This window comes from Peromyscus leucopus, chromosome 3, assembly GCF_004664715.2.
Source record: "Peromyscus leucopus breed LL Stock chromosome 3, UCI_PerLeu_2.1, whole genome shotgun sequence".
Classification (NCBI taxonomy): Eukaryota; Metazoa; Chordata; class Mammalia; order Rodentia; family Cricetidae; genus Peromyscus; species Peromyscus leucopus.
In genome coordinates this window covers 59,422,470-59,448,930 of record NC_051065.1, presented here as the reverse complement: position 1 = coordinate 59,448,930, position 26,461 = coordinate 59,422,470, and the positions used below count along the sequence as shown (strand labels likewise).

The window sequence follows — 26,461 nt, the reverse complement described above, 5'->3', positions numbered from 1 at the left end:
TTCATTTTTCTACAGAAATCTTTGATATTACCAAATTTGAGTGAGCTGTGCTTCTGTGTTATTGGAAAAGGAGTAAACTATCATGTTAGTGACATCTCTGAACTTTACCACTGTATTAGCCTTAAGATCTGTTGGTGTCTTCAACTTCACAGGAGAGTGGAAACTGGTCTCTGTTATATTTTATTTCTTATAATCAAATTTTATCTTGTTTACCTTTTAGTTAACTTTCTCTTACTAACCCTAAAAATGGCTGTTAGACTCAAAACACTTTTCCGTGCTTGCATGAGTTTCTCTGAAAGGCAACTAACCTAACCACATTCAGTCCATTTTATTGTAATATACTCTGGATTTCTAAAATAGATAATTTCTACATCTAAATTATCAGGGGGTGACTTAATGGCTACATCACCTGAGGAGAGTTACCAATATTCTTTACTATTCTTTTTATCTGAGTCACTGAAATAAATGGTCTCAAGAATTTTCATATTGAAAAAGAGCATGCTAAGCAGAGAAGTGCTTGCCATAACAAGAAAAGACAGATACCATCCTGTGGCTGTGAGTGAGATTCGAAAGAGCTGACATCTCTTGGTTATTAGAGTCAGGTTAATTGACTTCATATGATCCTTTCATTCTTAAAATGCTGTCAACTTGAATGCAGTCTCCATTCTTCCTCCTAATGGGTGTTCCATGCCGATCCATCTCCTCACTAAGCCTTTGAATCCTTGCCTCAAGAACATGGGCATTCACTCCATCTCTTACTTTGTAATTTTGCATCTGGAAGTAAACATGGTAAGCTTTTAAAGTTTCTTGCCTTCAATTTTCAATTTTCATTGTTGACTTTCACTTCTGATCTCTGCCAGAGTCAGTAGCATGCGTGTGTGTCTGTCTGTCTGTCTGTCTCTCTCTCTCTCTCTCTCTCTCTCTCTCTCTCTCTCTCTCTCTCTCTCTCTCTCTCCTTTCCATATGTCATTTTTGGAGTCAGTCTGGTAGACATAAGTGGAGTCAAGGCCATCTGTGGATTTCATTGCATAGAGAACAGTCAGGTCGCTTGATTTCCCCTTGATTGTTCTTGAATAAGCATCTCCCTGATAAAACAGGGAATGTTTTACCCTGCTCCTTGGCCTTAGCAAAAAAAAAGGGGGGGGGATAACATTAACTCTTATGAGCTGCTTTTTCCCCCCTCCTCCCAGGTATAGTCAAAAGACAGTGGTGAGCAAAAGTCTATTTCTGGAAAATGTAGATAACTCCAGGTTTGGAGGAAGACTTTTTCAGTGATACTGGGTTGCCTCATGATTTGCAATAATCAATTTGATAATTGTTGTTAACTTACTGGCTCAGCTCATGAATAATGCCCCAGATTTAGACTAGTATGGCAAAAGGATTTGAATCAGGTAGTGCTTTTGTCCCTTGGAACATTTGTCTTGCTTGACTGTTCTGGACTTCAGCCAACTGCCAGAAAGGCATTTTGCTTGCTGTATGTGTATAGTAGAATATGTGTCACTTAAGTGTTCACTAGGGGAGTTTCCAGCCCACTACAGCTCATTGTTAGCTTACCTTTTTACCATTGTGCTATTAGAAAGACTGAGAATGGATGACTGTCTCTCCTTTTCTCTAAAAGTCTGTTTGGAGGGAGGATGGATCTCATTACTATAAATATTGTTTTCATCACAGCCTACCTCGCTGGTTCTGAATGAGAGCAGCACCTTTGGCTGCTGTGGAAACTCTGAAATACTTGATGGCTTGTTAAATTTTCATTATTGTATGTACATTAATTTAGATACAATAGCTCTGTTGCTAGGAGAAGCATCAGAAAGGAAGAGTTTGGCTGAGTGCAGACTGCCTGTGTGGCAGAAGTCAGGAAAGTCTGCAGAACTTGCTGTCCTCAGAGGGAGTTTGTAGTTCTGCTGGCTGGGCTGAAAACCTTGGAAATTCTCAAATCCAGCCACTATTCCCCAGCATATGTGATGTGATATTTTGATGCTTGCTTACTCTATCATCTGTTTAATTAGCTTGAGAGACTGAAAGGATTTGAAAGCCCTTAGCGCCACTGTGGTCAAGAGCTCTGAGACTCAAAATGTTCATGCTTGGTACTCTTGAGAGCAGAATGCATGGACTTGTGTTGATGCATTAAAACTGTTGGAAAAATACTAGATGGTTCTATGTGGTTTTTTGTTTTTAAATTTCTATAATTACTTATGCTGATGTGATGTTGTCTTTGTCTTCATGGAATATAACCTACTATTATATATTTTTCTGGGTAGGAGAGTATACCCCGACACACACACACACACACACACACACACACACACACACACACACACACACCTCTTGAAAATACATATGAAGCAAGAATAGTTGTGTTGATGTACAGAGAAGGCCAAGTTCTGGACAAGGTTAAGAAACCAGGAAGTTTGGAGTTTTATACAACCTGTTTACAGTTGAAGATAGACTAATACTTGTGGCTTCCTGAGCAAGGATTGTAGGAGCATGTGACATTGCCTGAACACCACTGTTTTGTTAAGAAATTTAAAGGTTTAGTTAGTCGCCATAGAAGGATAGTATTAGTTTTTTTTACCTCAGTTTCACCTTAGGAGAAAAGGAACTCTTCGTCCTGCACCAAAGCAGGAGTGGACTCAGTTTCCAAGCACTCACTCTCCTATATAGACAGTGAGTGCTTAGTTACTGTACAGAAGGAAGCACTGAGCCAACGAGAATGTTCTGGGAATTGTTGTTTGATACTATTTCTTCTAAAAAGGTCACATGAGCAGCACATCTGTGCCATATCTCCAAAAATTACAGATTCTTATGTGGTTATTTGCTTAATTTTCTCTGGACTTTTTATCCAAACCAAAGACAAAGGAACCTGTATTTGTGTCCACTGCTCCCCAATGATTATTTCCTTCTTTTCTCCATCAGGACACCCAGAAAGCAAAGCAGTTCCTGCCCTTTCTTCAGCGGGCAGGCCGTTCTGAGGCTGTGGTGGAATATGTCTTCAGTGGCTCTCGCCTCAAGCTCTATTTGCCTAAGGAGACCTGCCTCATCACCTTCCTGCTGGCAGGTGAGTCTGTGCCACAAGTGACTCTGAATGGCCTTCCCGGAAGTTGCCCCTTTCCTGTTCTTCCTCCATCCCACCAAACACAGGCCTTGGCAGCATGGTTTGAAAGACAGCAGAGAACTAACTCATCCTACTTAGATGGACGGAATAGAAAACGAATACTGGAACTCTCATAGTTGGCATCAGCCATTTAAGGTCGTCTGCTCCTGCCATGTCAGATGTAGGCAGGCCTCAGGAGCTGAGCTGCCCTGTCCTTGGACTTCCCCAAGAGACGCCTCTTGCTTCTTCCTTTTTATTCAAATGTCATCAGGATCCCAGTCCTTTAGAAAAACCTAGCCAAGACACCGCTTTTCACAGGCTCCTATGTCTGCAGTATTTCTTGTTGACTGAGGGTGACATGCTGGGCAAGCCTTCCTCCTTCCCTTGCCGTCTAATCGTTCAGCTCTCCTAGCCTGCCTTGCTCAGTGTTTTCCCAGCCAGCAAGACTGTGTGAACTGTGCTCTTTGAACAACTTACATTTATGTATTCAGGGAATAAACCACTTAGTTTCTTCGCTGCTGGCCAATAATAAAAATATTTATTTCTAGTCAGCCCTTACAGGAAGCGTGGTCTATGAAGGAAGGCTGTCATTCCATCCTCCCACCCCTCACTCGCATTCATCCGCTCACAAAGGACGCGCGCCTTTGTGCTCCCCAGACGCACGTGGCCTCTTCTGTGACCGTCCTGTTGCCTCAGCACTTCAGTTGAATTCCTGAATAGAATTTGCTGTGGTTGAAGAGAAGCAAGAGCCTCGCTTTCTGTCTGTCCGCTGCCAGATTCCCTTGGCCCCTTTTTCCTGGAAGGCACTGAGAACTTCTCATCTGTACAAGGGGCTCCCTTAGGCCCCAACTAAAAGGGCTGAGTTATGTGCAGTAAGCCACTCCCTGGACACCTGACTGCGCAGCTCACTGCTTCTCCTTGACTGTCCTTGACAAGGCACCTCACCAAACTCCTACCCGTTTGATGGTAGCTACCCAGCTCTGTAGGTTTCCTGAAAGGCCCAAGTGAAGTGTGACTCCGTGCTCAGGGGCAGTTGTGGAGAGGAGGCTTGCGTCAAATCCACACCTGACGGAGGCCCAACTTGTGTTTCTGCTGATGGCGGTTGTAGTCAAGGGAAAGCCGCAGGGTGGTGCAAGTCTGATCTTGCGGTCGTTTTTTGCCCTCTTCTTAAGATTTCTGTAGCTGAAAGATTTCTTGGCTGTGAATTCTTGTTATGGGGTTTAAGGTATATATATATATATATATATTCAGCTCATTCTCTGCTCTACCCAAAAAACAAAAGCAGCCTCTTGGCAGTGTGGAGTTTAGTCCACGGTGAAAAATAGAAAAGGTCTGATTGTTTCCTGGAAACCTGACCTCAGATCTATAGAGGAAAAAAAACACTGGCTTCTAAACTCAGCTCCTTCGATGGACCCAGCTCAAGGTTTATGTGTGGTAGGAGAGTTCTTGCAGGATGTTGTTTGTTAAACCTTGCTTAGAAGGAAGCCATGTTAACTGCCTGACTCTGCATCATCCAATTCCTCTGTATACTTGGCATTATCCTAATCATCATTGTTCTAAGACATTGTCTAACTTAACTTTCAGCCTGAAAGGTAGATTACACAGCAGCAAATACATGCTAAGAAATATAATCACAGACACTCAGGAGGTAGACAGTCTAGACTGCACTTTTGTTTAAGGTGAGTGTAGCGGAGAAAGTGTCCTAGGCTTGAGCCTCAGAGTTGATTATGAAGGCCATAGTCAAATCCAACACAGTGATAGGAACTGGTTAGATAGATGGGTAATTGGTTTGGCCTTGTGTGTGTAATATTTATAGTTTCCATAGAAATGTTCAAGCTCGTTTGAATCTGGGCAGATGCTCAGGTCAGGGAGTACTTAGCATAAGTGTAGTACTTTAGGCTCTTTGCATGCCTCTAAAACAGCTTTAAGAGTGGCTTATTCCACTCCATATGTGAAGTAAACAACCTAGAAACTCCAACATAGGCTAAGGATCCATATGCAGGCAGAGAAGATATGGCCCAGGAAGTAACAGAAGACCACGGAGCATCGTCCTCACGTATCTGAGGGAGCAGAGAACTCTGAGGAGCCAGCACTGTCAGAGTTCACATAAAAGAGCAAGTGTACAAAACTGAAATGATTTTGTACTGTTTATCAGTCAGAAAGTCACAGGTGACCTTTGTCGGTATATTTTCATCAGAGTTTCAACCAAAGGCAGATTCCAGATGGTCGGAAAATACCCATGACTGCTGGAAAGGAGCAAACTTACCAAGTAGAGATTGCTCTACTCAAAAACCTAACAGAGAGTGAAAAATAGTGCACAAAAATGAGAGCTGACTGGGTAATATGGAAAAGGGATATTAGCATCGTGGGTACTTCTAAAATTGGTGCATGCTCTTGAATCATGAAGGTGGTGTGTTAGAGTTGGAAAGCTATCAAGAATAGCTATTGTTTTTCTTAAACCAGTTATAGAATGTTAGGTAAAACACAATAAAATCTTCATATACAAAAGATGGAGTAGCTAGGTCTGGTAGTGAAAGCCTGTAATCACAGTACTAAGTAAATGGAGGCAGTATGATCAAGAGTTTGATGCCAGTCTCTGCTGTATATCGAGGCCAACCTGGATGAGGTGCTATCTCCAAAGAGGGGCATGTGGAGATGGGGAGGGTTGAGAAAATCCTAGGGAATATGTAGTTGAAAATGTTGAGGAGTCCTGTTGAGAATCCGGAAAAATGAAGGAGACTGTGGAAGGATAAGGAAGAGCACAGTGACCTGGGGGAGATGTGAGTTCTCTAGAACATGGATGGAGTGAGAGTCTGCTTAGAGAGAGACCATTTGTGACAGTGAAGGTGAGTGAGTATAAGCATAGACCTGGAAACCTGAGTTTGACTGTTTACTTAGAACAGTCTGTTCTCATGGTAGAACTCAACGATAGGTGCCACATGCACTCCACACCATATAAAATGACACTGCAAAAATTGTCTCTATTTGCAACTAGGAAAAATTTGCATTGCAATTCTCCAGGGGAAAGTCAAGACATTTGTTGAGATCAGTCCCCTCCTTGCTGCTCTCATTAATCCCAGCCTTTTGGAGAACCCTCTGTACTTGAAGGTGGGGTGGACACTTTCCATTTTTATGTGGCCTTTTTTGGGCAGACGGCCCCACAGCTTGATAGGGAGTGGCATTTGGCCCGAGCCAGCTGGTCTCTCTGTCACGGTTCCTGCACCCCTGTACGTGAAGTGATTGTGTAGTCAGATGGGGTAGCAGGTGGGGCTGGGAGAGGCAGCCGCAGCTAACAGGTCAGCGCCTCCTGACAGCTCTTGCCTTTAGTCCTTTCAGCACCTGGCTCAGGTTTGCTCAGCGAGCCGATGACCTTAGCCCATCAGAGCTGAAAGTCTTCAAGGTCCCTGAGCCTGCTGCTGTGGCCTCCTGTGCACACTCTTTTGAGTCTTGGAGGCAGATCACAGCCCTCAGTTAGTGGGAAGCCGAGACCCCCTGGCCGCTTGTATTTGTTTTAAGGCATCAGTTTTCCTCCAGTAGCATTTAGTAAGCGGCATACATTCCTTCTGTTAGAACAAAAACAGCCTACCCTTACTCTTTGATTTTAGGTTGTGTTCGTTCGCCGTGTGTTAAGCGTTATTTTGGTATCTTGTTTAAGGTAGACTGAAGCATGTATTTGTAAATCATGTGCCTCTTGATTCATATTTTGTGAACATGGAGTGTATGTCCTGCTATTGCCATGACCTTTGTATGGAGTTTTCTCAATGTAAATCACCTAATGCCTTTTGGGCCATGCCGAGGGCACAGTTCGGGAAATTGTCATACTGACTAAGCATAGCAGGTATCAAGGTAGTGTCCTGTAAACAAAATGCTTCCTCCAGAAATAAAAGAGAAGAATAATTTGAGGCTTTAGGGTAAAGTAATATAAGGAGTCTTAATTAGGTATTTGAGATCTTTTGCCAGCCTAGATTGAGACCCGCACACACCTCTGTTTGCCTTTCCATCTTCTTGAAGGTGGTGTAGTCTGGTGAATTACAAGCCAAGGTGAGTGGGGTGAAGGGCCAGAGAAGATAGCACTCACCTTATGCAGAACTCATGGGACAAACTGCCTAGAAGGCAGCAGCCACTTGGCAGGGGTTCCATGTAGATCACAGCAGGTGACTTATAATTAACCAGTTACCTAGGCACATGAAACAGGACGAGAAAATGAGGCTTCCCTTCTCCTGCCCTTTGGCATCTATCTTACTTTTCTGTCTCGCTTTCTGATTGTAGTTCCCCCCAGTGATGCATTCTGACTAGGGAGGCAATAAGGTTCTAGATGTCTGTGTTTTAATGAGCGATAGTGGGTTTGTTCATGGTGAATAAAAGGTGTGGCTGTGTGTCTGTCTTTCACCTTGCCTGTCTTTGAATGGTGTTTCATTTCCTTCCTTCTTCCCTTCCTTCCTTCACTTTCAAGTCTCTCCTCCGGCCTGTTGTAATTGGAATATCAACTGCTTGTTTCAGTAGACCAGAAACTGTAATGAGAGGAAGGGAGAGAAGGTAAACAGGAGTACCCTTCTCATCTCCGGGCCCCAGGAATGGTGGATCCCCATTGATTACTAGTGCCTAACCAAATTACACAATTAAAGCCAGTGTATGTTTAAGTGAGGAATCCCATTCTGCTATCACAGAGGTGCTAATGAGTCAGGCTGTTACTGTGGTTGTGTTTGCTGGGCTTCCATCCTTAATTAAGCAATTACAGGGTCTGCTGATACTTATGAATTCCTTTCAGATGCTTTAATTGAATTGCAACTTAATGGATATTTGTAAAGTAGGGTGTTCATTCTCTTGGGATTTCACAGTTTGGATGTCTCCTCTGCTTGTGTGTTTTCAGTTGGGACCCATCACCCAAAATGGACACCTTGACAAGAGACATTCCTGAAGCAAAGTTAGAGTTAAGTTCATCTTAGATCATCCTAAAAGGTCACTTCTAGGTAACAGTTAGTACAACAGGTTTGGGGAACACTAGTGACAAGGCCAAGAGTTTTCACAAGTTTATTATAAGGAAGATACATAAATTAACAAGACAGTTTACGCCCTCAAATAACTTTTAATCTTGTAGTGTAAACAGCCCTATAAAACCGCGGTAGAATGAAGTTAGAGTCAGCAGAGGCCTAAGCCGCACACCACAAGGATCGCCTTAGTTTCTTCTGTGTCACGGCCATGAAATTCCTCAGCTAAGAATGGGTAATGCATGAAGGAAAGAAGTGGGTTTTGCCTCTCAGTTCTGGAAGCTGGATCATTTAAGATCCTGGTGGTACACAGCTGCTTGCTTCTGGTGGGGACTTCCTCCTGCTGCTTCAGCTCACAGTGGAAGAGCTGAAGGGCAAGTGTGTGAAAGAAAGAGAAGAAACTGTGAGGGAGGGAGGGACAGGGTCACTCCTGTCAGCCTACTCCTACACTAAGTAACCCATCCCTTAAAGTCCCTGTCTCCCAACACTGCCACTGTACCAGTCAGATTTCAGCATAAATTTTACTGGGGATGGAGGGGCATCGAGGGAGAGTAATACAGCGTGGCAAACCAGATTCACCGCCGAGCAGAAGTACAGAGGAAAGAACGAATAATTGAGGGATGGGAAGTCTTCCAGGGGAGGTAGCATTTGAGCATCCAAGAAGATGTGGAACTTCTCTTTGGTAGAGCAACTTTGTATCAGTTCTCAGAAGAGTTTCCTTAAAGGATGAGTAGTCATCCTCACTCTTCTGTTTCTGTATTAGTGCATAAACATCCTTCTTAAGGGCTTTCCTGCCGCTGAGCTTCAGTGCTCTGGCCTCAGCTGTCAGGCAGGTGAAGATGCAAACCTCTGATGTTAGGTTGATTGTCTCCCATCTTTAGATTGTGACTCAGTCCCAGAATAGGCTGCCTTATAATTTATGAGACGGTCAATGGCATGGTCATTTAATAATGTTTTCTATCCTCTGGGTACCATTTAGGGACACGGAAATGCATGATCAAGTTGTAACCTTCTAGCAGGAAAGAATGCATAGACATAAAGGGGAACAAATATTTTAAGGATAAGGTAGCTGGGCTTGATGGTTCACACCAGTAATCCCAGCACATAGGAGGCTAAGGCAGGAAGATTGCCATAACAACAACAACAACAACAACAACACAAAGCGTTAGGTAGCAGAAGCATACCTTCAAGTCTAACACATGGAAAGCACTTGGAGATTCTGAAACAGCGGCAATCGTTGTGACACTCACCATTGTGACACTCTCAGAGGGCTCTGTAACCTGCTCTGTAGCCCAGAAGCTCTAGATTCAGAGACCAGTGGGGCTGACTGCTGGTGCGTGGTATTTCAGTGGATCTAGTCAGAAGAGAGAGACCTGATTAATAACAGCCTAGAAATGCCCATATCTGGGGGTGAGCCCGAGGACTCAAACGTTCAGGCCTGTGGGACATGATGGGCTATTGCAGGGGAAGAGAGGAAGGGCTTCCGTTTGTTTAGTAGCCAATTCAAATATTTTCTTGTTTGAGGCAAAGTATAAAGTCATCATAATAAAGTCATCAGTAAAAATGAAATTTGTTCAGTGTAATTTAAGGCACCCACAGGCCTTGAAGCTAGAACATGTTTAGGAATTTGATTTCCATCTTCCTCGTTGTTTTGATCAGACCAGCCTGCTTATCTTGGTATGGTGCTGGTGACCAGGGGATGAGGGAGACAGCAAGACCCCTCTGGCAGTTCTGTGCTAGCTTGTGTAAGCTGGGGGCTTCTTAGCTGAGGGTAAGATAGTCGCCATCGTGCTGCCCTCTGTGGAGTCTTGTCAGGCTTCTGTGGCCTCCAAGTCGGGGTTTGATCCACACCATCTCATTTGGGTTCCGTGTGCCAAAGAAAGGGAGGTGTTGTATAACCCGCCACTGGGAGGGGCCCTGGGAATGCCTTTGGCTAGTCACTGAGACGTTCCCTCTGAACTTCTAATCTGCAAAAGACTGCTAGATTTTTGTGCTTACTACCTCAGAGTTTTGGTGTAGGTGAGTGAGATAAGGGCGATCCTGGCTAGAAACAAAACCAGTTATCCACAGTAAATGAGAGCCTGGAGAGTGAGCCAAAAGCAGGGCCATGAGCGTTTTCCTTTTCAGTTCCTCCTCCTTCCCTTCCTACTTTAAAAAGCCTCTCATTTTGAATCTTCTTAGGGCAGGGGAGGATGAAGAGGAAGTTTCCAGAAATCTAATAGCTCTCCTGGCATGTATCAAGTACTAGCCCCCATCTCTGTTGTGCCCATTCCATTTAGTGGCTTTTTCAGAATACATTTCAGCATAGGGTTGTTTACTGTTTTCTTTTCAATACCATCTTGTCAGCTTGCTGGCATTTCCATTAGCCACTTAGTAGTAGTGATGTAACACCATCTACTGTTGGGCTACTCTCCACTAGCCCAGCCTTATGGGGAAGTCTGTTTGGCCATAAGGATTGTAGAAACAGACCCTAGATACAAGACAGGGAGAGTAAATGTGGTTTGGTGATTTAAAATTAAAGGGAGGGCTGGAAAGATGGTGGCTCAGCAGTTAAGGGCCCTTGTTTGCAGAAGACACAGATTTGATTCTCAGCACCCACATGGCAGCTCACAACTATCTATAACTCTAGTCTCAGGAGATCTGACACCCTCTTCCAGCCTCCACGGGCACCAGGCAAACATGTGGACAAACATGCACAGCCCTACATGGCAGGCAAAGCATCCATATAAAAATTAATAAATATTTTTTAAGAGAAATGCTGTGATGTCTTGTAGTGAGCAGTCCCTGGGTGAATAGTATACACTACCTGTAAGATGTATCATGGTTGCTATGGGAACTACTTCTCCCATCTTCTTTTCAAACCAATTTTAGGAGTTTTTACGTTACTTAACCTGCTCCTCATTTTGCCCTTCTCTTCTGCCCCAGGTCATTGCTCCCCTTGCAGTTCGTTCATAAAGTTACTGGGGCTGGATTTGAACGAGATTGTACAGTTTGAGTGGGAGCTGTACACTTGTCTGTGGTGTGGGCCACCACCCACATCCCATAGTTGGCCTGCAGAAGGCCTCACAGACTTGCAGTCCTGGAAGTGGGACGCACTCACCATGTATGCGGCCACTAAGGAGGCCCTGGGAGCTGTTCCTTATCTCAGTGCAGTAGCAGCATTCCCAGATTCTGATACAGAGGTGCCAGACACAGGCCTCGTAGGTGCAAGGATGAGACACAGAAGTCCCTGTCATATGTGGAAGCCATCTGAGACACAAATAGATTTACCGCTAGAGCTTTTTTCCATTTATTTCAATTACTTAGAAGTTTTGGAAAGTTTTAGCCAGCGTTTCTTTTTCCTGTGTCTATGATTTAATAAATGAGACATACATCTTCTATGGCTCCCTGCAGGGATGGCTTACAGGCTTCTAGAATGGACTTAGGGAAAACTTCACACTGGAGCTTTCTAGCTTCCCTGTAGTCTTCCCTTCTGTGTATTTTAATGGTGCTTTACAATAGAATTCCTGAATAAACACTACGAATCCCCATGCATACCTTTACTGGGGAGGAAGATATTTAAGTCTACCAGTCAGCAGACCATCAGAGAAGTCCCCGTTTCTCTGCCCTTGTGTGCCTCCTTTTCCTGAGCTTGTACATCTGCTAGTGATTTTTCTAGGGTTAATTTGGGTGTTTTTATTTTTAAATTGGAACATGGTGTCTGTCTCTTTTCTGTGTGTGTTTTGGATGCAGCCCCTGTGCTAGGCATGCGGTTATTAACTCCACTGATACACCAGTTCACTCATTAGCATTTGCATTTTAAATTACAAGCTAGAGCAGACGACATTTATGCTATATTTGTACCATTGCCTTCTTCATGAATGATGTTGTATGTGCAGGGAATGCAGAAATAACTCTTGTAGAGCCCTGATATATTTTAGTCTCTTTTTCAGCATACTGCTATTTCTTTTTACTCTTGATTTTCATTGTTTGATGGGGAAATTTTTTTTTTTAATTCTTTTCCAAGTTTAGACTTACTCGTGAGTGCTACTGATTGGGAAATGCTAACAACAACCAACCCTCCGTATCAAAATAGGCATATTGCGTAGAGTGGCCATCTTTGCTGTTCACGTGGTGTTCCTTGTAAGCAGCCTGCTTCAATTTGAGAAGAGCAGAGTTTTCTCCTTCCCAGAGTAGTGGGTGGGAAGACATGGTAACAGATACTGTTCTTGCTTATATCTGTGCTTGCATCCTCCTTTTTAAAAGGAGATTAGTCAGTGGTTACTTGCTAACACCTGTTATTGCTCAGCACTGCACGGGGAGAAAAGGAGATGGTGGAGGCCCTTAAGGGATAGCATTTGGACTTCATTGCAGTACATATTAAAGTATAAAAATGCTAACACAACAGGAGGCTTCTCAAGATGAGAGGTTTCAGTGGCTAAATCTTCTTGCCCAGCTCCTGTTCATGGCAGATGGTAACTTCATCATATTGATCCCAAGAACCAGAGGAAAACTACACAGTTCTAGACTGTAGACCTGTGACCAGAGCCTTCTCAGACCTCCCCTGCTCTTCCTAACCTGAGTTTTCTGGATGAGGGCAGAAAGCCAGCTTTGCCTGATAGGTCTGCACCCAGGTTGTGCTTTCCTATAATCCAGCATCTGGTTTTGTCCCTTGGACTTCTGTCTTACAAGGACCTCTTTTTGTTAATCAGCTCTTTACCACCACCACCACACACACACACACACACTTACACATGTTTGAAATAACAAGGGGTTCAGAAACTCCGTACTGAGATAGAGGTGCATTCTGGGTGGGCAGTCAAAATTCTGCAGGTAATACAAGTTATTTCCCTTCCTTCTTTGGAAAGGGTTTTCTCCTCTGATAGTCATTCTGCTAATTAATTCTTGAGTAAACAAGACATAAAGAGCTACTTTTGAGACTGGTGATCCACATACAAGTAACTCACTAACTCAGAAGCTGAGGCCCAAAACTGGGCATTTATTCTCTGCTTGTATATTGCCTGGTATATGCAAGCTCAGTCCCTATCACTGATTTTCAAAAATAAAATAAAATCTTGACCCTTTAATATATGTTATTACTGCACATACTGTGTCATATACTAAGCAGTAAAAGAAGTTATGTGGCATGGACAAATAGCACTCTAAGCCTCCTTTTGTAATGATCTGCCTCCTGCTATGAGTTTGAACTTGCAGTAAATACTGTCACATTGTATTTATTCCTTCAGAGGATAGGTCTAGAAGGAAGGCTGGGGTTGGTAGCTTTTATTTCTTCAACACTGTGGTATTTGAGTTGTATTGCTTTCCTAAATTCTGCTTCATATATTTAATGCAGGCTTCTGTGTGTCTTCTAATTGTATTATTTAGTCTCATAATAACATCTTGCCTGGGCTGTACCAATTCAGAATTCTCCCTAAGAGATCCACGCCCAGTCTGACAGACAGATACTGAAGTCAGATCACCAAATGGGCTCCAACGTCAAGTGAGGGGTCCTTCCACTTACGACGTATCACAATTCAGCCTGGGCTGATTTCTACCAAACACCTTCACATTAGTTCATCTTCTGTGAACAAAACACACGTGAAATTCCGTTTTAAGAACTAATAGACAGTGGACAGTAGCTTGGGTGATAAGTGCTTACCTAGCATTCAGGACACTCTGAATTCAGTCCCCACCACCACAAAGATCTGAAATTCCTATCATCCTTGGCTACATAGCAGGTTTAAAATATGGCCAGCCTGTACTACATGAGTCCTTGTCTGAAAACATGAAAAAATAAATAAAAATAAGAAGTTGATGGACATGATAAAATTAATATGAAGTTATTCCATACCTCTGTATGTCTTCTGTGGAGAAGTCCTTTTGGGTACATTCAGTGTTTACCACCTGTGAAGACAACTCCTAATGCAGGCATTCTGTGCTTGGTTTTTTAGCTTCTTGTGGTTTCTGGGCCTGTTTCCTGTTGAAGCTATTCTCTGGAAAGTAAACTGCCTTACAGGACAGCCAACACAGCAAGGGATGGCGATTGGTCCCCAGGTGACAAGACAGGGCAGAGGACATGTTGGCTGGTGTCACCTTCGCAGTGCACTTGGGTGGTGTGGCAGTGGGCACTAGATAGCACTGCACATGTCCGTTCAGTAACATGTACAAATGCTACTTACGGTGCTGATGAGAACAGATGAGGCAGATAGCTTGCTGGAATCGGCTGGGCAGCGGTGGCACGCCTTTAATCCCAGCACTCACAGAGCCAGGCGGATCTCTGTGAGTTCAAGGCCAGCCTGATCTACAGAACAAGATCCAGGACAGGCACCAAAGCTACACAGAGAAACCCTGTCTCAGAAAAACAAAAAGAGAGAAAGAGAGCGAGAGCGAGAGAGGAGTGGTGAGTGCCCTGGAATCCTGTAGCCTAACATCTCTCTTACATTGGCTATCCAGTTGAAGTGATGATTGTTGCCAGTCATTCCCCATCCTTTGCTGAGCTGGTTCTCTGGTAGGGGAAGGAAGAATGTGGCTTAACTGTGTCCCCACAGTCTCCTAGACATCCAGCCCTCTAGGTTCTCTGTGCCTGCCTCCACTATATCCTGGCTTCTGACAGAAACCTTGAATTAAGTGGGTTAGGAATAAACTGCTTGACTGCGTTTGTGCAGATAGCTTCTCTCACCAGCTATCTGAAGTGCTTTTTGAAATACACGGGAGCCCTTTGTAAGCTGCTTTATAAGCTGTGAAGTCCATTGTTGCCACTCTGCAGCCAGCGTGGCTCTACCCTAAGTAATGTCTCCTTGGCTCATGGCCAGGACTGGGTATTGCAAACTCTAGTAAGCAGGAAAGCCGCCCACCAGAGTCACTAGCAGCTGTTGCAGGTTGGAGGATTTGCAGAAATTGAGATTGCTGTTCCCAGATATTGGCACTTGCCTGGTGATGAATGACCGAGTCTGTGCAAGGGGACTCTGTATGCTTTCCTTCAGCCTTTTATTCTCAGCCCTCTATTGTGGCGCCGGCTCAATGGCCCCGTTGTGGAGGAGGGCCGCTAAATGCTGGAGTGAGTAGCCTGCCTCTGCCTCCGTTCCCTCCTTCAGTTGGCCTGCCGGAGACATTAAGAATAGCTCTTTGATCCCCTGATCTGAGATTCTTGAGGCAAGAATTTCAGGGGACGTAACACAAATGCCAAGGGCTAAGAATTCAACCTCAAGAGGGAAGAGAAATAAACTTCACCTGAAAGAGTTTGAAATGAATTCAGCTTTGATTATTCTGGTGCTCTTACCTTAACCCACCCATCTCCACTGGAATAGCCTGGGAGGTAAGACCAAAAACCTGCAGAGGTCTGTTCATACAAAAGTCATCAGTGGATAGTGTGTTTGTTTATGATGATAGCCCAAGAGTGAAATTCTTAGAGGGCACTGCCACTCTAATTTCTTATCACATGTATTCATGCATATTCATGTATGCATATGCTGAAGCTAGTGTTATAATGCCATCTTTCTAGAGATCAACTAAGGCATGAATGACCTCAGTTAGGGCATGTCTAACTCCTAGCTCCAATCCCTGCCATCACCTGCTCATGTCACTCTGTCTTCAGTGTGTAAGATGCTTGATGACAGAGATTGCCTCTCTTGTCACTTCTTAATCTACCATAGCAGTGCATAGAATAGTGCTTGAACTGGAAGGAAGGAATGGAATGAATGGGGGAGGTTGCATTTTGATTATTTAAAAATTCAGAAAATAAATTAGCTCCACTGTGTTCCCACAGAGTGGTAAAGCCATAGCAGTTCTGATGGCTAAGAGACTAAATTGGGTGTCTCTCAAGAAAAACAGAATAGTGCTGGGGTTTGCCCCAAAGTTAATCCTGAACAGGTACATTAGCCTCTTTTTTCATAGGATAAGTGTGTTGAATTTGAATTTCTCTGACTCATTACTGTGCTGATCTTCTAATAATAGCTTTTGATTAGTGATTATTTACTGTAGTTGTGGATTTAGCTCCAACCACAGCCTTCTGAGGTAATTAACATTACAATCCCTATTTTACAGATGAGAAAACTGAGGTATAGAAAAGTATATTAACCTGCTTAAAAAAAAAAACAGCACAAGATTTTCTTAATCGTGCTGTGTAAGCTTTCCTTTAGAATATAGAGCCTATATTGGCAATGAACACAGTTACCCAGATCTTACTCTTCTATCTTAAATACTGTTATATTTCTGCAGGTAGCAAGGAGGTTTCCCAGTCTTTGCTCATTCATTGCATCTGCCTGTGCTCTTCCTGGCTAGAAACCAACCCAATAGCACCTTTCTTGTGGCATAACCAAAAGCTTAGAAAGGAGGTGATGATAACTGCCCCTCTTGGGAAGTATAGTAATGGAGGTATAAGTTTTTAGTCAGAGGTGACACCAGTAAGAACATACGTACTTACGACGAGAGCATGGGTAGGACTTGTGATTGTGGAAAGAGCAGGTCAGACCTGTGGGATGGGTTTATGAGCTGGGGTGTTTATGGTCAAATTAAACTTTAGCCCTGAGTAAGCAAAGTCCTAAGCCAGTTATTACTGCCAGGACACTTCTAATGGGCCCTGTGCAACCGTTATAAATTATTCAGCTGCTTTACTAATAAAAGGCCAAGCAACTTGCCTGATCCTGGTGGTACTTAAGCAGATAGCTGAGAACAGGTTAGAGGGACAGAGGATCGATCTGCTGACCCCGAGGAAGCCCTCCTTTCTTGCTTGGCGGTAAAAGGGTTAAACAGATGGCCTTGACTAGTGGTGTGGAGAGAAAATGCATAAGATGGGGAGGAAAAGTTAACATTGTTGCCTGACAAGGGGCTGTCCATGCTGCTAAGCAATTCCAGCAGCTTGCCCACAGTGCATGGTTATTGCCTGACACAAATGATATGGTTTTAAATCATCCAGAGGTGTGTTCCCCCCCAAACCTTGTACCTTTTTATTTTGATATGATTTTAAAAGAAGTTACAAAAGCAGAACAAAGTTTCTTCGTTTATTCACTGTTGTATTGTTGACACACTGGCCCATTTGTCGTCTGTGTTTGTAGTCAGAAGATGTTGGTGTGACTGCCACTCACATCTATAAGAAATGGGAAGAAAGGTTTTTTGTTTGTTTGCTTGTTTTTCTGTCCATACGTCACTATCACTTTGCTTATTCCAGCAGTTTTAGACTTCGGTTAGCCCCAGGTGCATGGGTGTGAGATCTGGAAATAATAATGCATGAAGAACATAGTTACCAGCTTGTCTAGAAGCCTGTTGATTGAATGTGCATGTCCTGGATATCAACATGTTTGCTGAGTTATTTTGTGCTACCATTAGATTGATAGAAGATTTATAATCTCCATATTTCTAGCAATAATGGGTTAGAAGTGTGCAAAATGATTCCTTTACCTGCAAGTGTGTTTGGAGCCTTTTGTCTAATGGTATTCCAAAAAACACTTGGATTTCTTGATGATCTTAAACATCTAGATTCTAAACTTCTGACAGCAATAGCTGACTAGAGAAAGAGGAATCTCAAGCCCAATGCTTCCCAGCATGCCCACTAAAACACATGTTTAGAGGCCAGCAAAATGCCCAGGTCAAGTGCTTGGGGCACAAGCCTGACCTCCACTTGTGCACTTAGGCATGTGCCCCCCACACACACACATATACAAACACAGTGATGACTTTTTTAAATGTACAATGGCAGCCAGTCTCCCAGGACCCTGGACTCCTTGTCTAGAATTTCATGGCACAAATATTAAAGAGAAGACTTTCCTTTCAACTTTGCACCCTCTTGTCATCTTTTCCTTCCAACTCACTACATCTTCCAGAATTTTCACTGAAATGAATACCATATCGGATGTATGTTCATCTTCCTCATCAATTATGTTCCTTCAAGTATGTTTTTTCTCATTCCTCAGAATGGTCTTGGTTTCATACCAGAAAATATTGAAGCCACCATTAACATTTACGTCCAGGAGCATTGATTTACCGGGGGGTGGGGGAGTGGGGTGGGGGGGGGTGTCACAGGTGTGAAGGTCAGGGGACAGCTCTCAGAAGTCAGGTCTCTCTTGCCACCTTATGATACCTTGTCAGGTTGTCAGGCCTGTGTGAAGATGCCTTTGCTGGCTGAGCCACCTCATGGCTCCCAAATTTTTATCTCCTAGTCACATCCCTCAATACCACAGACTGGTAAAGCCATAGCAGTTGTCTTTGATCCTGTTGGGGAATGCAGGGAAGTTGTTACTTTACATTGCAGCAGGGGCTGTTCCACGTAGTAGACTTGATGGAAAGCTAATTCCAAGGAACAAAATAGGTGAGAGATGAATGAGAAATATTTGTAAAGGAACGTTCACTCGGTAAGAAAATGGAAGATTGTGTTTCTCACCCAGATTCCACTTCCTGCTGGTAGCTGCTTACGACGCACGCTTCTTTCCCTGTCGCTTGTCTCATTGCCTGCACTTTTGTGGGCTCTGCCCCCCAAACCGCTAAGTACAGCTTAAAGCCCTGGTGGTGTTGCTTTGGGTTATGTTAAGTAGTAGCTGATGTTCTTTCAAGGCCATGGTCTTACAAACTGTTCTCCTTACTCTTACATTTTGAGTTTGAAATCAAGTCAGCTGATCAGTAAATTGAGTTGATTAAATTTTCACCCTGGCATAAATGTAATCTGTATGAGTAGGAGATGACAGTTTAGAAGACAACCTGTGTCTTCCCTTGGTTCATCAGATAAACACTCTAATTGGATGACAGAGCTCAGTTTTAAAGTGTCCTGAGCTCAAAGGTGAGCTAGCCAAGGGCTAATGCTAATGTTATCGATCCAGTTCCTCAGAAGAGCAATTAGAGCCCTAATGAGATGAGGGCCATGAGCTTCTGGGCTGGCACCAAGAGAAGTTGAGAAGCTGGGTTGAATTTTCTTATCATCTTCTCTGAGGCAAGCTGATTGTTTAGGTACACCCTTTGATCCTGTCTCCAGAATGTGCTCCTTCTCCACCATAGCCCACCCTCCTTATATGCCTACTTTTTTGCTTGCTGGGATTACAGCTTTGTTATGCTAACTATCGGTTTTATCTGTATTAGAAACAAGCCAAGAGCAGTCTCAGTGATGAAACAAAGCGAAAGGAGTTAAGCAAGGCAATTCACTTTTTTGAGAAAAAGCTGTGCCATGAACTAAACTCAGCTAGCAAGCACACTGAACAAGAACTTCACTTGGTTTTTATGCCAGTGCACATGGTAACTGTTTCCTCCACTGGCTGGTGTCCATCCTCACAGTCTTTCCAGGCTATGGTGGCACACACCTGTAATCTCAGCTCTTAGGAGGCAGAGGCAAGTGAATGTCCGGGAGTTCAAGTCCAGCAGGGGCTACATTTAAAAAAATAACAACAACAACAACAAATGGCTCAAAGCAAAGGGAGAGGGAGGTTGGTTGCTGCAGGCCATCAGGTTGTCATAAATGGGCGATAAACTGGAGTTTTACCAGGTGGGGAGAATCATGGGACATTGGCTTTTACTGAGCCAGCTCCCTTTGATAGGAAAAAAGAAGCCGACATTTCTCACATCTGAGCTTTGGGTTTTTAGGTTTGGTTTGGTTTTTTTTTTTTATTTTGTGTTTGTTTGTTTGTTTGTTTGTTTTGTTTTGTTTTGTTTTTTTCCAGGCAGTTTCTCTGTGTAACCCTGGCTATCCAGGAACTCTCTCTGTAAACCTTGAACTCAGAGATCTGCCTGCTTCTGAGTGCTGGGATTAAAGGTGTGTGATCTCCTCCTGAGTTTGGATTTTCTCTATCTTTAAGGCCTTAGATTTAACAACACATAACCAAAGAAAGAAAGAAGTTTAAAACTCTGTTAGAATGCTGTCTCACCCCTTCACACATGCAGCAGATTAAGGATGAAGGGTTCACCTTTAGCAACAGCCGAATTAGCAGCTGCCAATACTGCCTTGTGCATTGTGGGACCAGCAGTTGCCATGAGAACCTTAACTTTCACATTCCCTGACTCATTTTACAGGAGCAGTGCAATTGTGAAGAGGTTTGAGGTGTAGGGATGAGAAGACAGAGAGAGCTGGCAAGGAAATGAACCCTGTTCGCTCTTAAATCACTCGGAGTGTTAAACTCTGTTCATTCAGCTTTCCCACCTCCTGCAAGTTTGTTTCCTCTAAATTCTTAATAAGGAAGGAAAACAGTTTGACCTTTATTTGCATCAGACTTAAAAGCAGTTCAAGTTCAATACTTAGCTGGGAGATTGCCTTTAATGAGCCAAGTTTAAAGTAGGTGCGTTTTAATCTCTTAATGTTTGCATGGAGATGAGATGTGCATACACAGTAAGAAAGCACATTTACAGCTTTCACTGTTACATTTAAATCAGAACCACTCCTCCCAGCAGCGCTGCAGAGCAACAACAACCAAGGCAAAAATCTGCAAAAGTGGGATTCTTTTGTTGTTGTTGTTTTGGGGGGCAAAAAAGCATCTCATCCACAGCATGTGCCTGTATGTGAAATCTTGAATTAGAGAAACACTTCCTACAAGGTAGCTTGGAAGTAATCTGCACTTCTAAATAAACATCATCCCGTTCTGTACCCAGCTCCTTCTCCTCCTTCAGACCTCCCTCCTATGTCAGGATCTGGCCCCAGCTCAGGGTTAAGTGCAGGTTAGATCCTCCAAAGGACGACAAGGTGCTTTTCTCAGCCTTTGTCAGCACTAATGCCAGCTGTGTTTAGTGCTCCATCATTTTGTTTTTCTGTCCCTTGTTATTTAATGGGCTGCCTTTTATGCTGAATAGAAGATAAAGAGACTACCCCCCCCCAATTCTTTTCTCCGCTGTGCTTGAAAGACAAATGGAATGCTGAGTGAGGACTTCTTGGCTTATATTGTGGGGTGAAAGCTTGGAGGGACTGGTCACCAGGCTCCCAGTGAGTTCTGGTATCCTGAAAGGCCCCAGAATGAAGCCTCTTAGGCTTGTCTATGCTGTGTGTCAAGGAACAGGGCATTCCTAACGCATTGCCAGTAATGCAGTATTCATGGCTCATATCACTCTCAAGTGGAAAGCATCCAGCCTTCCCTCCCAGGTTCCTTTTTCTTTTTCTAGATTCACAGACACAGAAACACACACACACACACACACACACACACACACACACACACACACAATGAGTCTGCCTACTCATAGTAGTTTGAGTTTGGACTTTGCCACTTATCCTTCTTTCCATATTAAAGAAAAGGAGACTCTGTGGGGCTCTTTGCAAAGCATTCTGGGCTGGTCTGTCATTCTGACCACCCCATGCTGACTGTGATAGAAGTCTTCCTTCCTTGACTCCTGTAGTTAGGTTGTCTGTGTGGAACAACTGAATAGGTAAATAAGCCTACCACCCAGAAGGGTGTGCAGGCAATGTTGGGTGTGGCAATGGTCAGCTGATTCAATCTCAGATGTATAGAAGATTACAGACTCTTAAAGAACCTGACCAATTATGGTGGAAGTCAGCTAAGAAACAAAAGATAGTAAATGTTAGCAAAGATGTGGAGAAATTGGAAACCTTGTAAATTGTTGGTATAATTGTAAAATACTCCTGCTACTGTGGGAAACAATGTGGAAATTCCTCAAATTGTGGATACCTATCTTCCAAAAGTAGGTCTCATACTGCTAGCTCAGGCTCACCTTGTAGCCCAAGCTGACATTCAAGCTGTGGCAGTCCTCCTTCCTTGGGGTCATAAGTGTGCACTACCACATTGTGGTGGTATTGTGTTCCCCAAAATATTGTGCACCCTAATAAACTTATCTGGGGTCAGAGAACAGAACAGCCACTAGATACAAAGGCTAGAAAATGGTGGCACTCACACCTTTAATCTTAGCATTCCAGAGGCAGAAATCCGTCTGGATCTCTGTGAGTTCAAGGCCATATTGGAAACAGCCAGGCATGGTGACACACGCCTTTAATCCCAGAAAGTGAGCCTTTAATCCCAGGAAATGAGGGCAGAAAGCAGAAAGGTATATAAGGCATGAAAACCAAGAACTATCCTGGTTAAGCTTTCAGGCTGAGAGAAGCAGTTCAGCTGAGATTCATTTGTATAAGGACTCAGAGGCTTCCAGTCTGAGAAAACAGGATCAGCTGAGGAACTGGCACGGCGAGGTAGCTGTGGCTTGTTTTGCTTCTCTGATCTTCCAGCATTCACCCCAATATTCCAGGTTTGTTTTTATTAATAAGAACTTTTAAGATTCATGCTACACCACATCAATCAGATTCCTCAAAAACTTCAAAAATAGAACTGTCATATAATCTATCGATCGGACTTCAGGGTATATACACAAGAAATAAAATTGGTGTATCCATTGCAGAGTTATTCACAGTAGCCAAGACATGGATAAAGAAAACATGGTAGAGACACACAAAGAAATTTTATGTGAACTTTTAAAAGGTCGGGGAATCGTCATTAACCACAGCTAGATAAACCAACCGTCAGGTCATTATACTAGATGAAAAACCAGAGGACAAATACTACATGTTTATACAGATATTTAGGCAAAATAGCCAAACACAGGTGAGTGCCAAGTGCCTAAAGGAGGGTGATGGGTAGTTGCATTCAGCAGCTCTCGAGTTTCAGTTATTCAGAGTGAATAGAGTTCTACATATCTTCTGCACAATGTCATGCCCATTGTTAGCAATACTATACTGTGTGTTTCCAAATATGTTATAAAGGTAGATCTCTTGGTAAATGTTCATACAATATTAAAAGAGGAGTCAAGAGTCAGACATGGTGGTACCCTTAGTCCCAGCACTCTAGAGGCTGATGCAGAAATGATCTTAAGTTCAAGGCTGGCCTGTGCAATGTAGAGAGACCATGTGTGTGGGGGGGAGGCATTAGATGATGGGCTTAAGGCTCCAGGATTCCTTCTACAACATAAAAATAATTTGTTTAGAACAGAATCTGGTGGCTAAAAGCGGGAGGTGGAAATGTGGGACTAAATGGGTAAAGGCTTCCTGAGATGAGGGCTTTTTATAATCCTGGGTCGGGCTCTTCTAAGATAGTATAGAGTCATCAGATGGCCCCAGGTACCACTGGAAAAGGAAAAAGCTACTTCCTCTGGCCAAGGGGCCTGTATTTCTTTTCCTGGTCCCATTTGAGCTTGTGGGCTAAAGAATCTACTTTTGCCACATTGAAGGAAGTAGCTCCTGTGGACCCTTCTGACTCCTAGCAAATACTAACCCTTTCCCAATGTCTGTGCGCCCAAAGTTCTCCTACCATTTACACATTGTTTACTTAATGTAGGCCTTTTCCACCATACCTTAAATTCCTGGAGTGTTGCTTGTGTTTGTTCCCGGGCTTGTAATCAATACTTTATAAGTATGTTCCGAGTAAGTATAAATTTGCCTACTTTTTTGTTGTTTAAAGCAAGGGTCTTACTGCATAGCCCAGGCTGGCCTGGAACTTAAGATTTGCCTGACTGGCCTTTCAGATTACAGGCATATACAACAGTGTCTACTTTACCAGTTTTTGAAGGCACCATTTTCTTCAACAGAAAATAGAGGACAAGGTCTGGAAAGATAGTGCGGCCAATAAAGGCTAAGTTCTTAACCAAAAAGAAAGCAGGAAACAAAAATGTTATGTATGTTCTAACCTACAGGTTCATTGCTTGACAGCTTTGGTCTTGGTGTCTTTAGTTTTGAGACAGGGTCTCACTATGAAGCCCTGCATGGTATATAGACCAGGCTGGCCTCAGACTCAGAGAGATCTACCTGCCCCTGCCTCGAAAGTGCTGGAAGTAAAGACCTGCAAAACTCCACCCAGTCTTTGGTCTTGGTTTCTGTTGGATACCCTTTCCTGGGTATTTTGGCTCAGAAGTTGTATTTGTGGTACCAACATGAATTTCTAAGTCTCCAGAGACTGTTCTACCTTCAGGAAAGAAGACTAAACATAAATAGGGATCATCGCTGATATCCAAAGGGCACACAGCAGCCTCACAGGGTGCAGATTGATGGGAGCAGCTTGGGTACAGGAGCAAGCTAACTTGTGTAAACTCTTAGCTTTAGGCATACAATTAAGAACTCTTAGCTCTCTTGTGTTTTTCTTGCCCCATGGCCTAAGCAGCCTCTGGAGATTCCCAACAGATCTGTCAGCCACTGAGGAAAGCAGCATTTACGTTTGATAGCTATTTGCTGTAGCTTTCTGTGCTGGTAGCTCATTTTTGACATGACAGTTTACAAAATTGTGGATTTGTTTTCTTAAATTGCTTATCAAAATTGAAAGTGTCAGATAACCGATATTATGAGGCCAATAATTAGCTGGGACATTTTTATTTATGTAGATACCTGTAAAACATCTTTTCTGTATTAACAGACTCTTGACCATTTTTCCTAGGCTGGGTGACTATAGAACGCTTTAAGAAAAGCAGACTAGTGGTAGAGAAGGATGTTGCTGACAGCCAAGGTGTGCTTATGGGTGCAGGGGTGCTGTACCAGTGCCTCTCCTCCCCTGGTGTCCACTCCAGCTCCCACTGCTCTTGCAGGGTTTTTAGTTTTAAGCATATTTCCTCTTTACTTATTTCATTTATTCTTGCTTTTTTGCCCCCCCCCCCCCACCTTTTTCTTCCCCCATTCTTTAGTTGAAAACAGAGGTAGATAAGAAGTAAACTTTGGGGAGGTTCTGGGAATCAAAATAATGACCCTCTGCATACTTTGCACTCACTCTACCACTGAGTACCTCGGCCGGAATTAGACATTTGTGTGTGTGTACTGAGCCAGTCTTTGGGCTCAGAGTTTTTGCATTCATTACTCCTTTATCTCGCTTACCTCCCACCCACTGTACCCCTTAGTTGATGTATTGTCATGGTACTAATTGGGCAGTAAAGAAAAGTCCAATGGAAAATACTTTTGATGCAATGCAATCTTTTCCTTATCTGTTCCATCTGCAGATTCTTTTTACTTCAGTTGGAAGCTATTGGAAAACAGCTCTTGTTAATTTTCATTTCTTCAGCAACGGCTTATCCAATTTGGCAGTTATCATTTCCTCCTCTGGTCTCTCCTGCTGCTACTCTTCCCTCAGCCTTTTCACTGTTCCGCCACTACCACCAGGAGGGGGGAGGGGAAGACACATTTAATTTAATCAGTTAATGCTTGTGAGGCAATTTATAAGTTTGGAATAGGCAATATTTAGGTTTCAGAAATAGTATTGGCTTTAAAAATAATGCTACTGTCTAGGCTGGGAGTGTAGCTCAGTAGCAGAGTGACAGCTTAGCATGCATGAGACCCTGGGCTCAAAACTCAACACCAACAATACACTTAAAATTAAAATTAAAAAACTTAAAATTAAGTTTTAAGTCAGCTCTTCCTGTAAGCACTCTACAGGCCAAGATGGACTGGCCAAGTAATATAGACTGGAAGATAGTCAGGGTGGCTAGGCAAGAATTCTTGAGTGATGTGACCTAGCAGAGTTCCTTTCCTTCTCCCACCTTCCCTTTAGCACGTATGTGTTGATTATACACTGTCCTGGAGACCTGACTACACAGGACAGCATCTTCAGGAAGCTACCAGTGGGTCTCATATGAGGTATATGCTGAGGTCTTATCTGTGGATGTACGAACCTCTCCAGATCCTGAGTGTGAACCTCTTGATGCAGGGAACCTTTGCTAGTATAAGGTAGGATGGTGCCTCCTCCCACTTCTACGTGATTACATTTCTCTGGTTAGACATGGCTCTGCAGGTCTCTGAAACAGGATTGACAGAAACTTGGGCAAGGCAAGGCCATCTGCTCCTTTTCTCTCTTAGGTCCTCGGCTTTGAATGTTGCAGCCTCTCTCCCTGTGGAAGCTGTCTTCTTCCATGTGACTACTTTAAAGAGTTTGTGTTGGCAGAAGTTAGGATCTAGAGAGCAATATTTCTTGTGGATTAATTGTCAGAGTAATTATATTGTAAAATAATATGCATGATTGATACTTAATATATCCATCTCCAGGGAGCTGGAGAACTTCATTGATCTGACAGGATGAGCCAGTTGGTTGTTTAGGAACAAAGCTTGGTACAAAAGGCCAAGCTATCCTGATCATAAAGGCAAAGAGCATCCACCTTGATCACATAGGACACTGTACCAAGAAGTCTTCCACTGGACACAGTGCAGAAAGTTGCCAGTCCCTAGGAGGTACAGGGCAGCAGCGTGTCCTCTTGTCCCAATACTACTGATTCAGAATGAATCTCCCTGGACTACACAGGGACATGCTGATGGAGAATCTCCTCCCTGCCCTCTTACCACCCCCACTGGTACCAATTTGAAGGTCACTGGCCCAAGAGCAGGCTCTGGCAGTTCTGTAATGTCTCCTCCTCTCCCTGCCGCTGCGTGTAGCCTCTCAGTGTGGGTGGTGTCCACAGGAGGAGGATGCCTTATTTATTTTGGGTCTATGAGCTTGCGTAATGTGCCTATTTAACACTCTCCTAA

General features: G+C 43.4%; 1 protein-coding gene across 1 annotated transcript in view; it reads left to right on the top strand.

The window, feature by feature from the left end:
- The window catches only part of Snd1 (staphylococcal nuclease and tudor domain containing 1), a 432,108-nt gene that overhangs the window by 282,242 nt on the left and 123,405 nt on the right, over positions 1-26,461 (top strand). Inside the window, exon 13 of the mRNA XM_028866246.2 lies at positions 2,917-3,058. Coding sequence (XP_028722079.1) covers positions 2,917-3,058 — 142 coding nt within the window. The remainder of the gene's footprint in view (positions 1-2,916; positions 3,059-26,461) is intronic.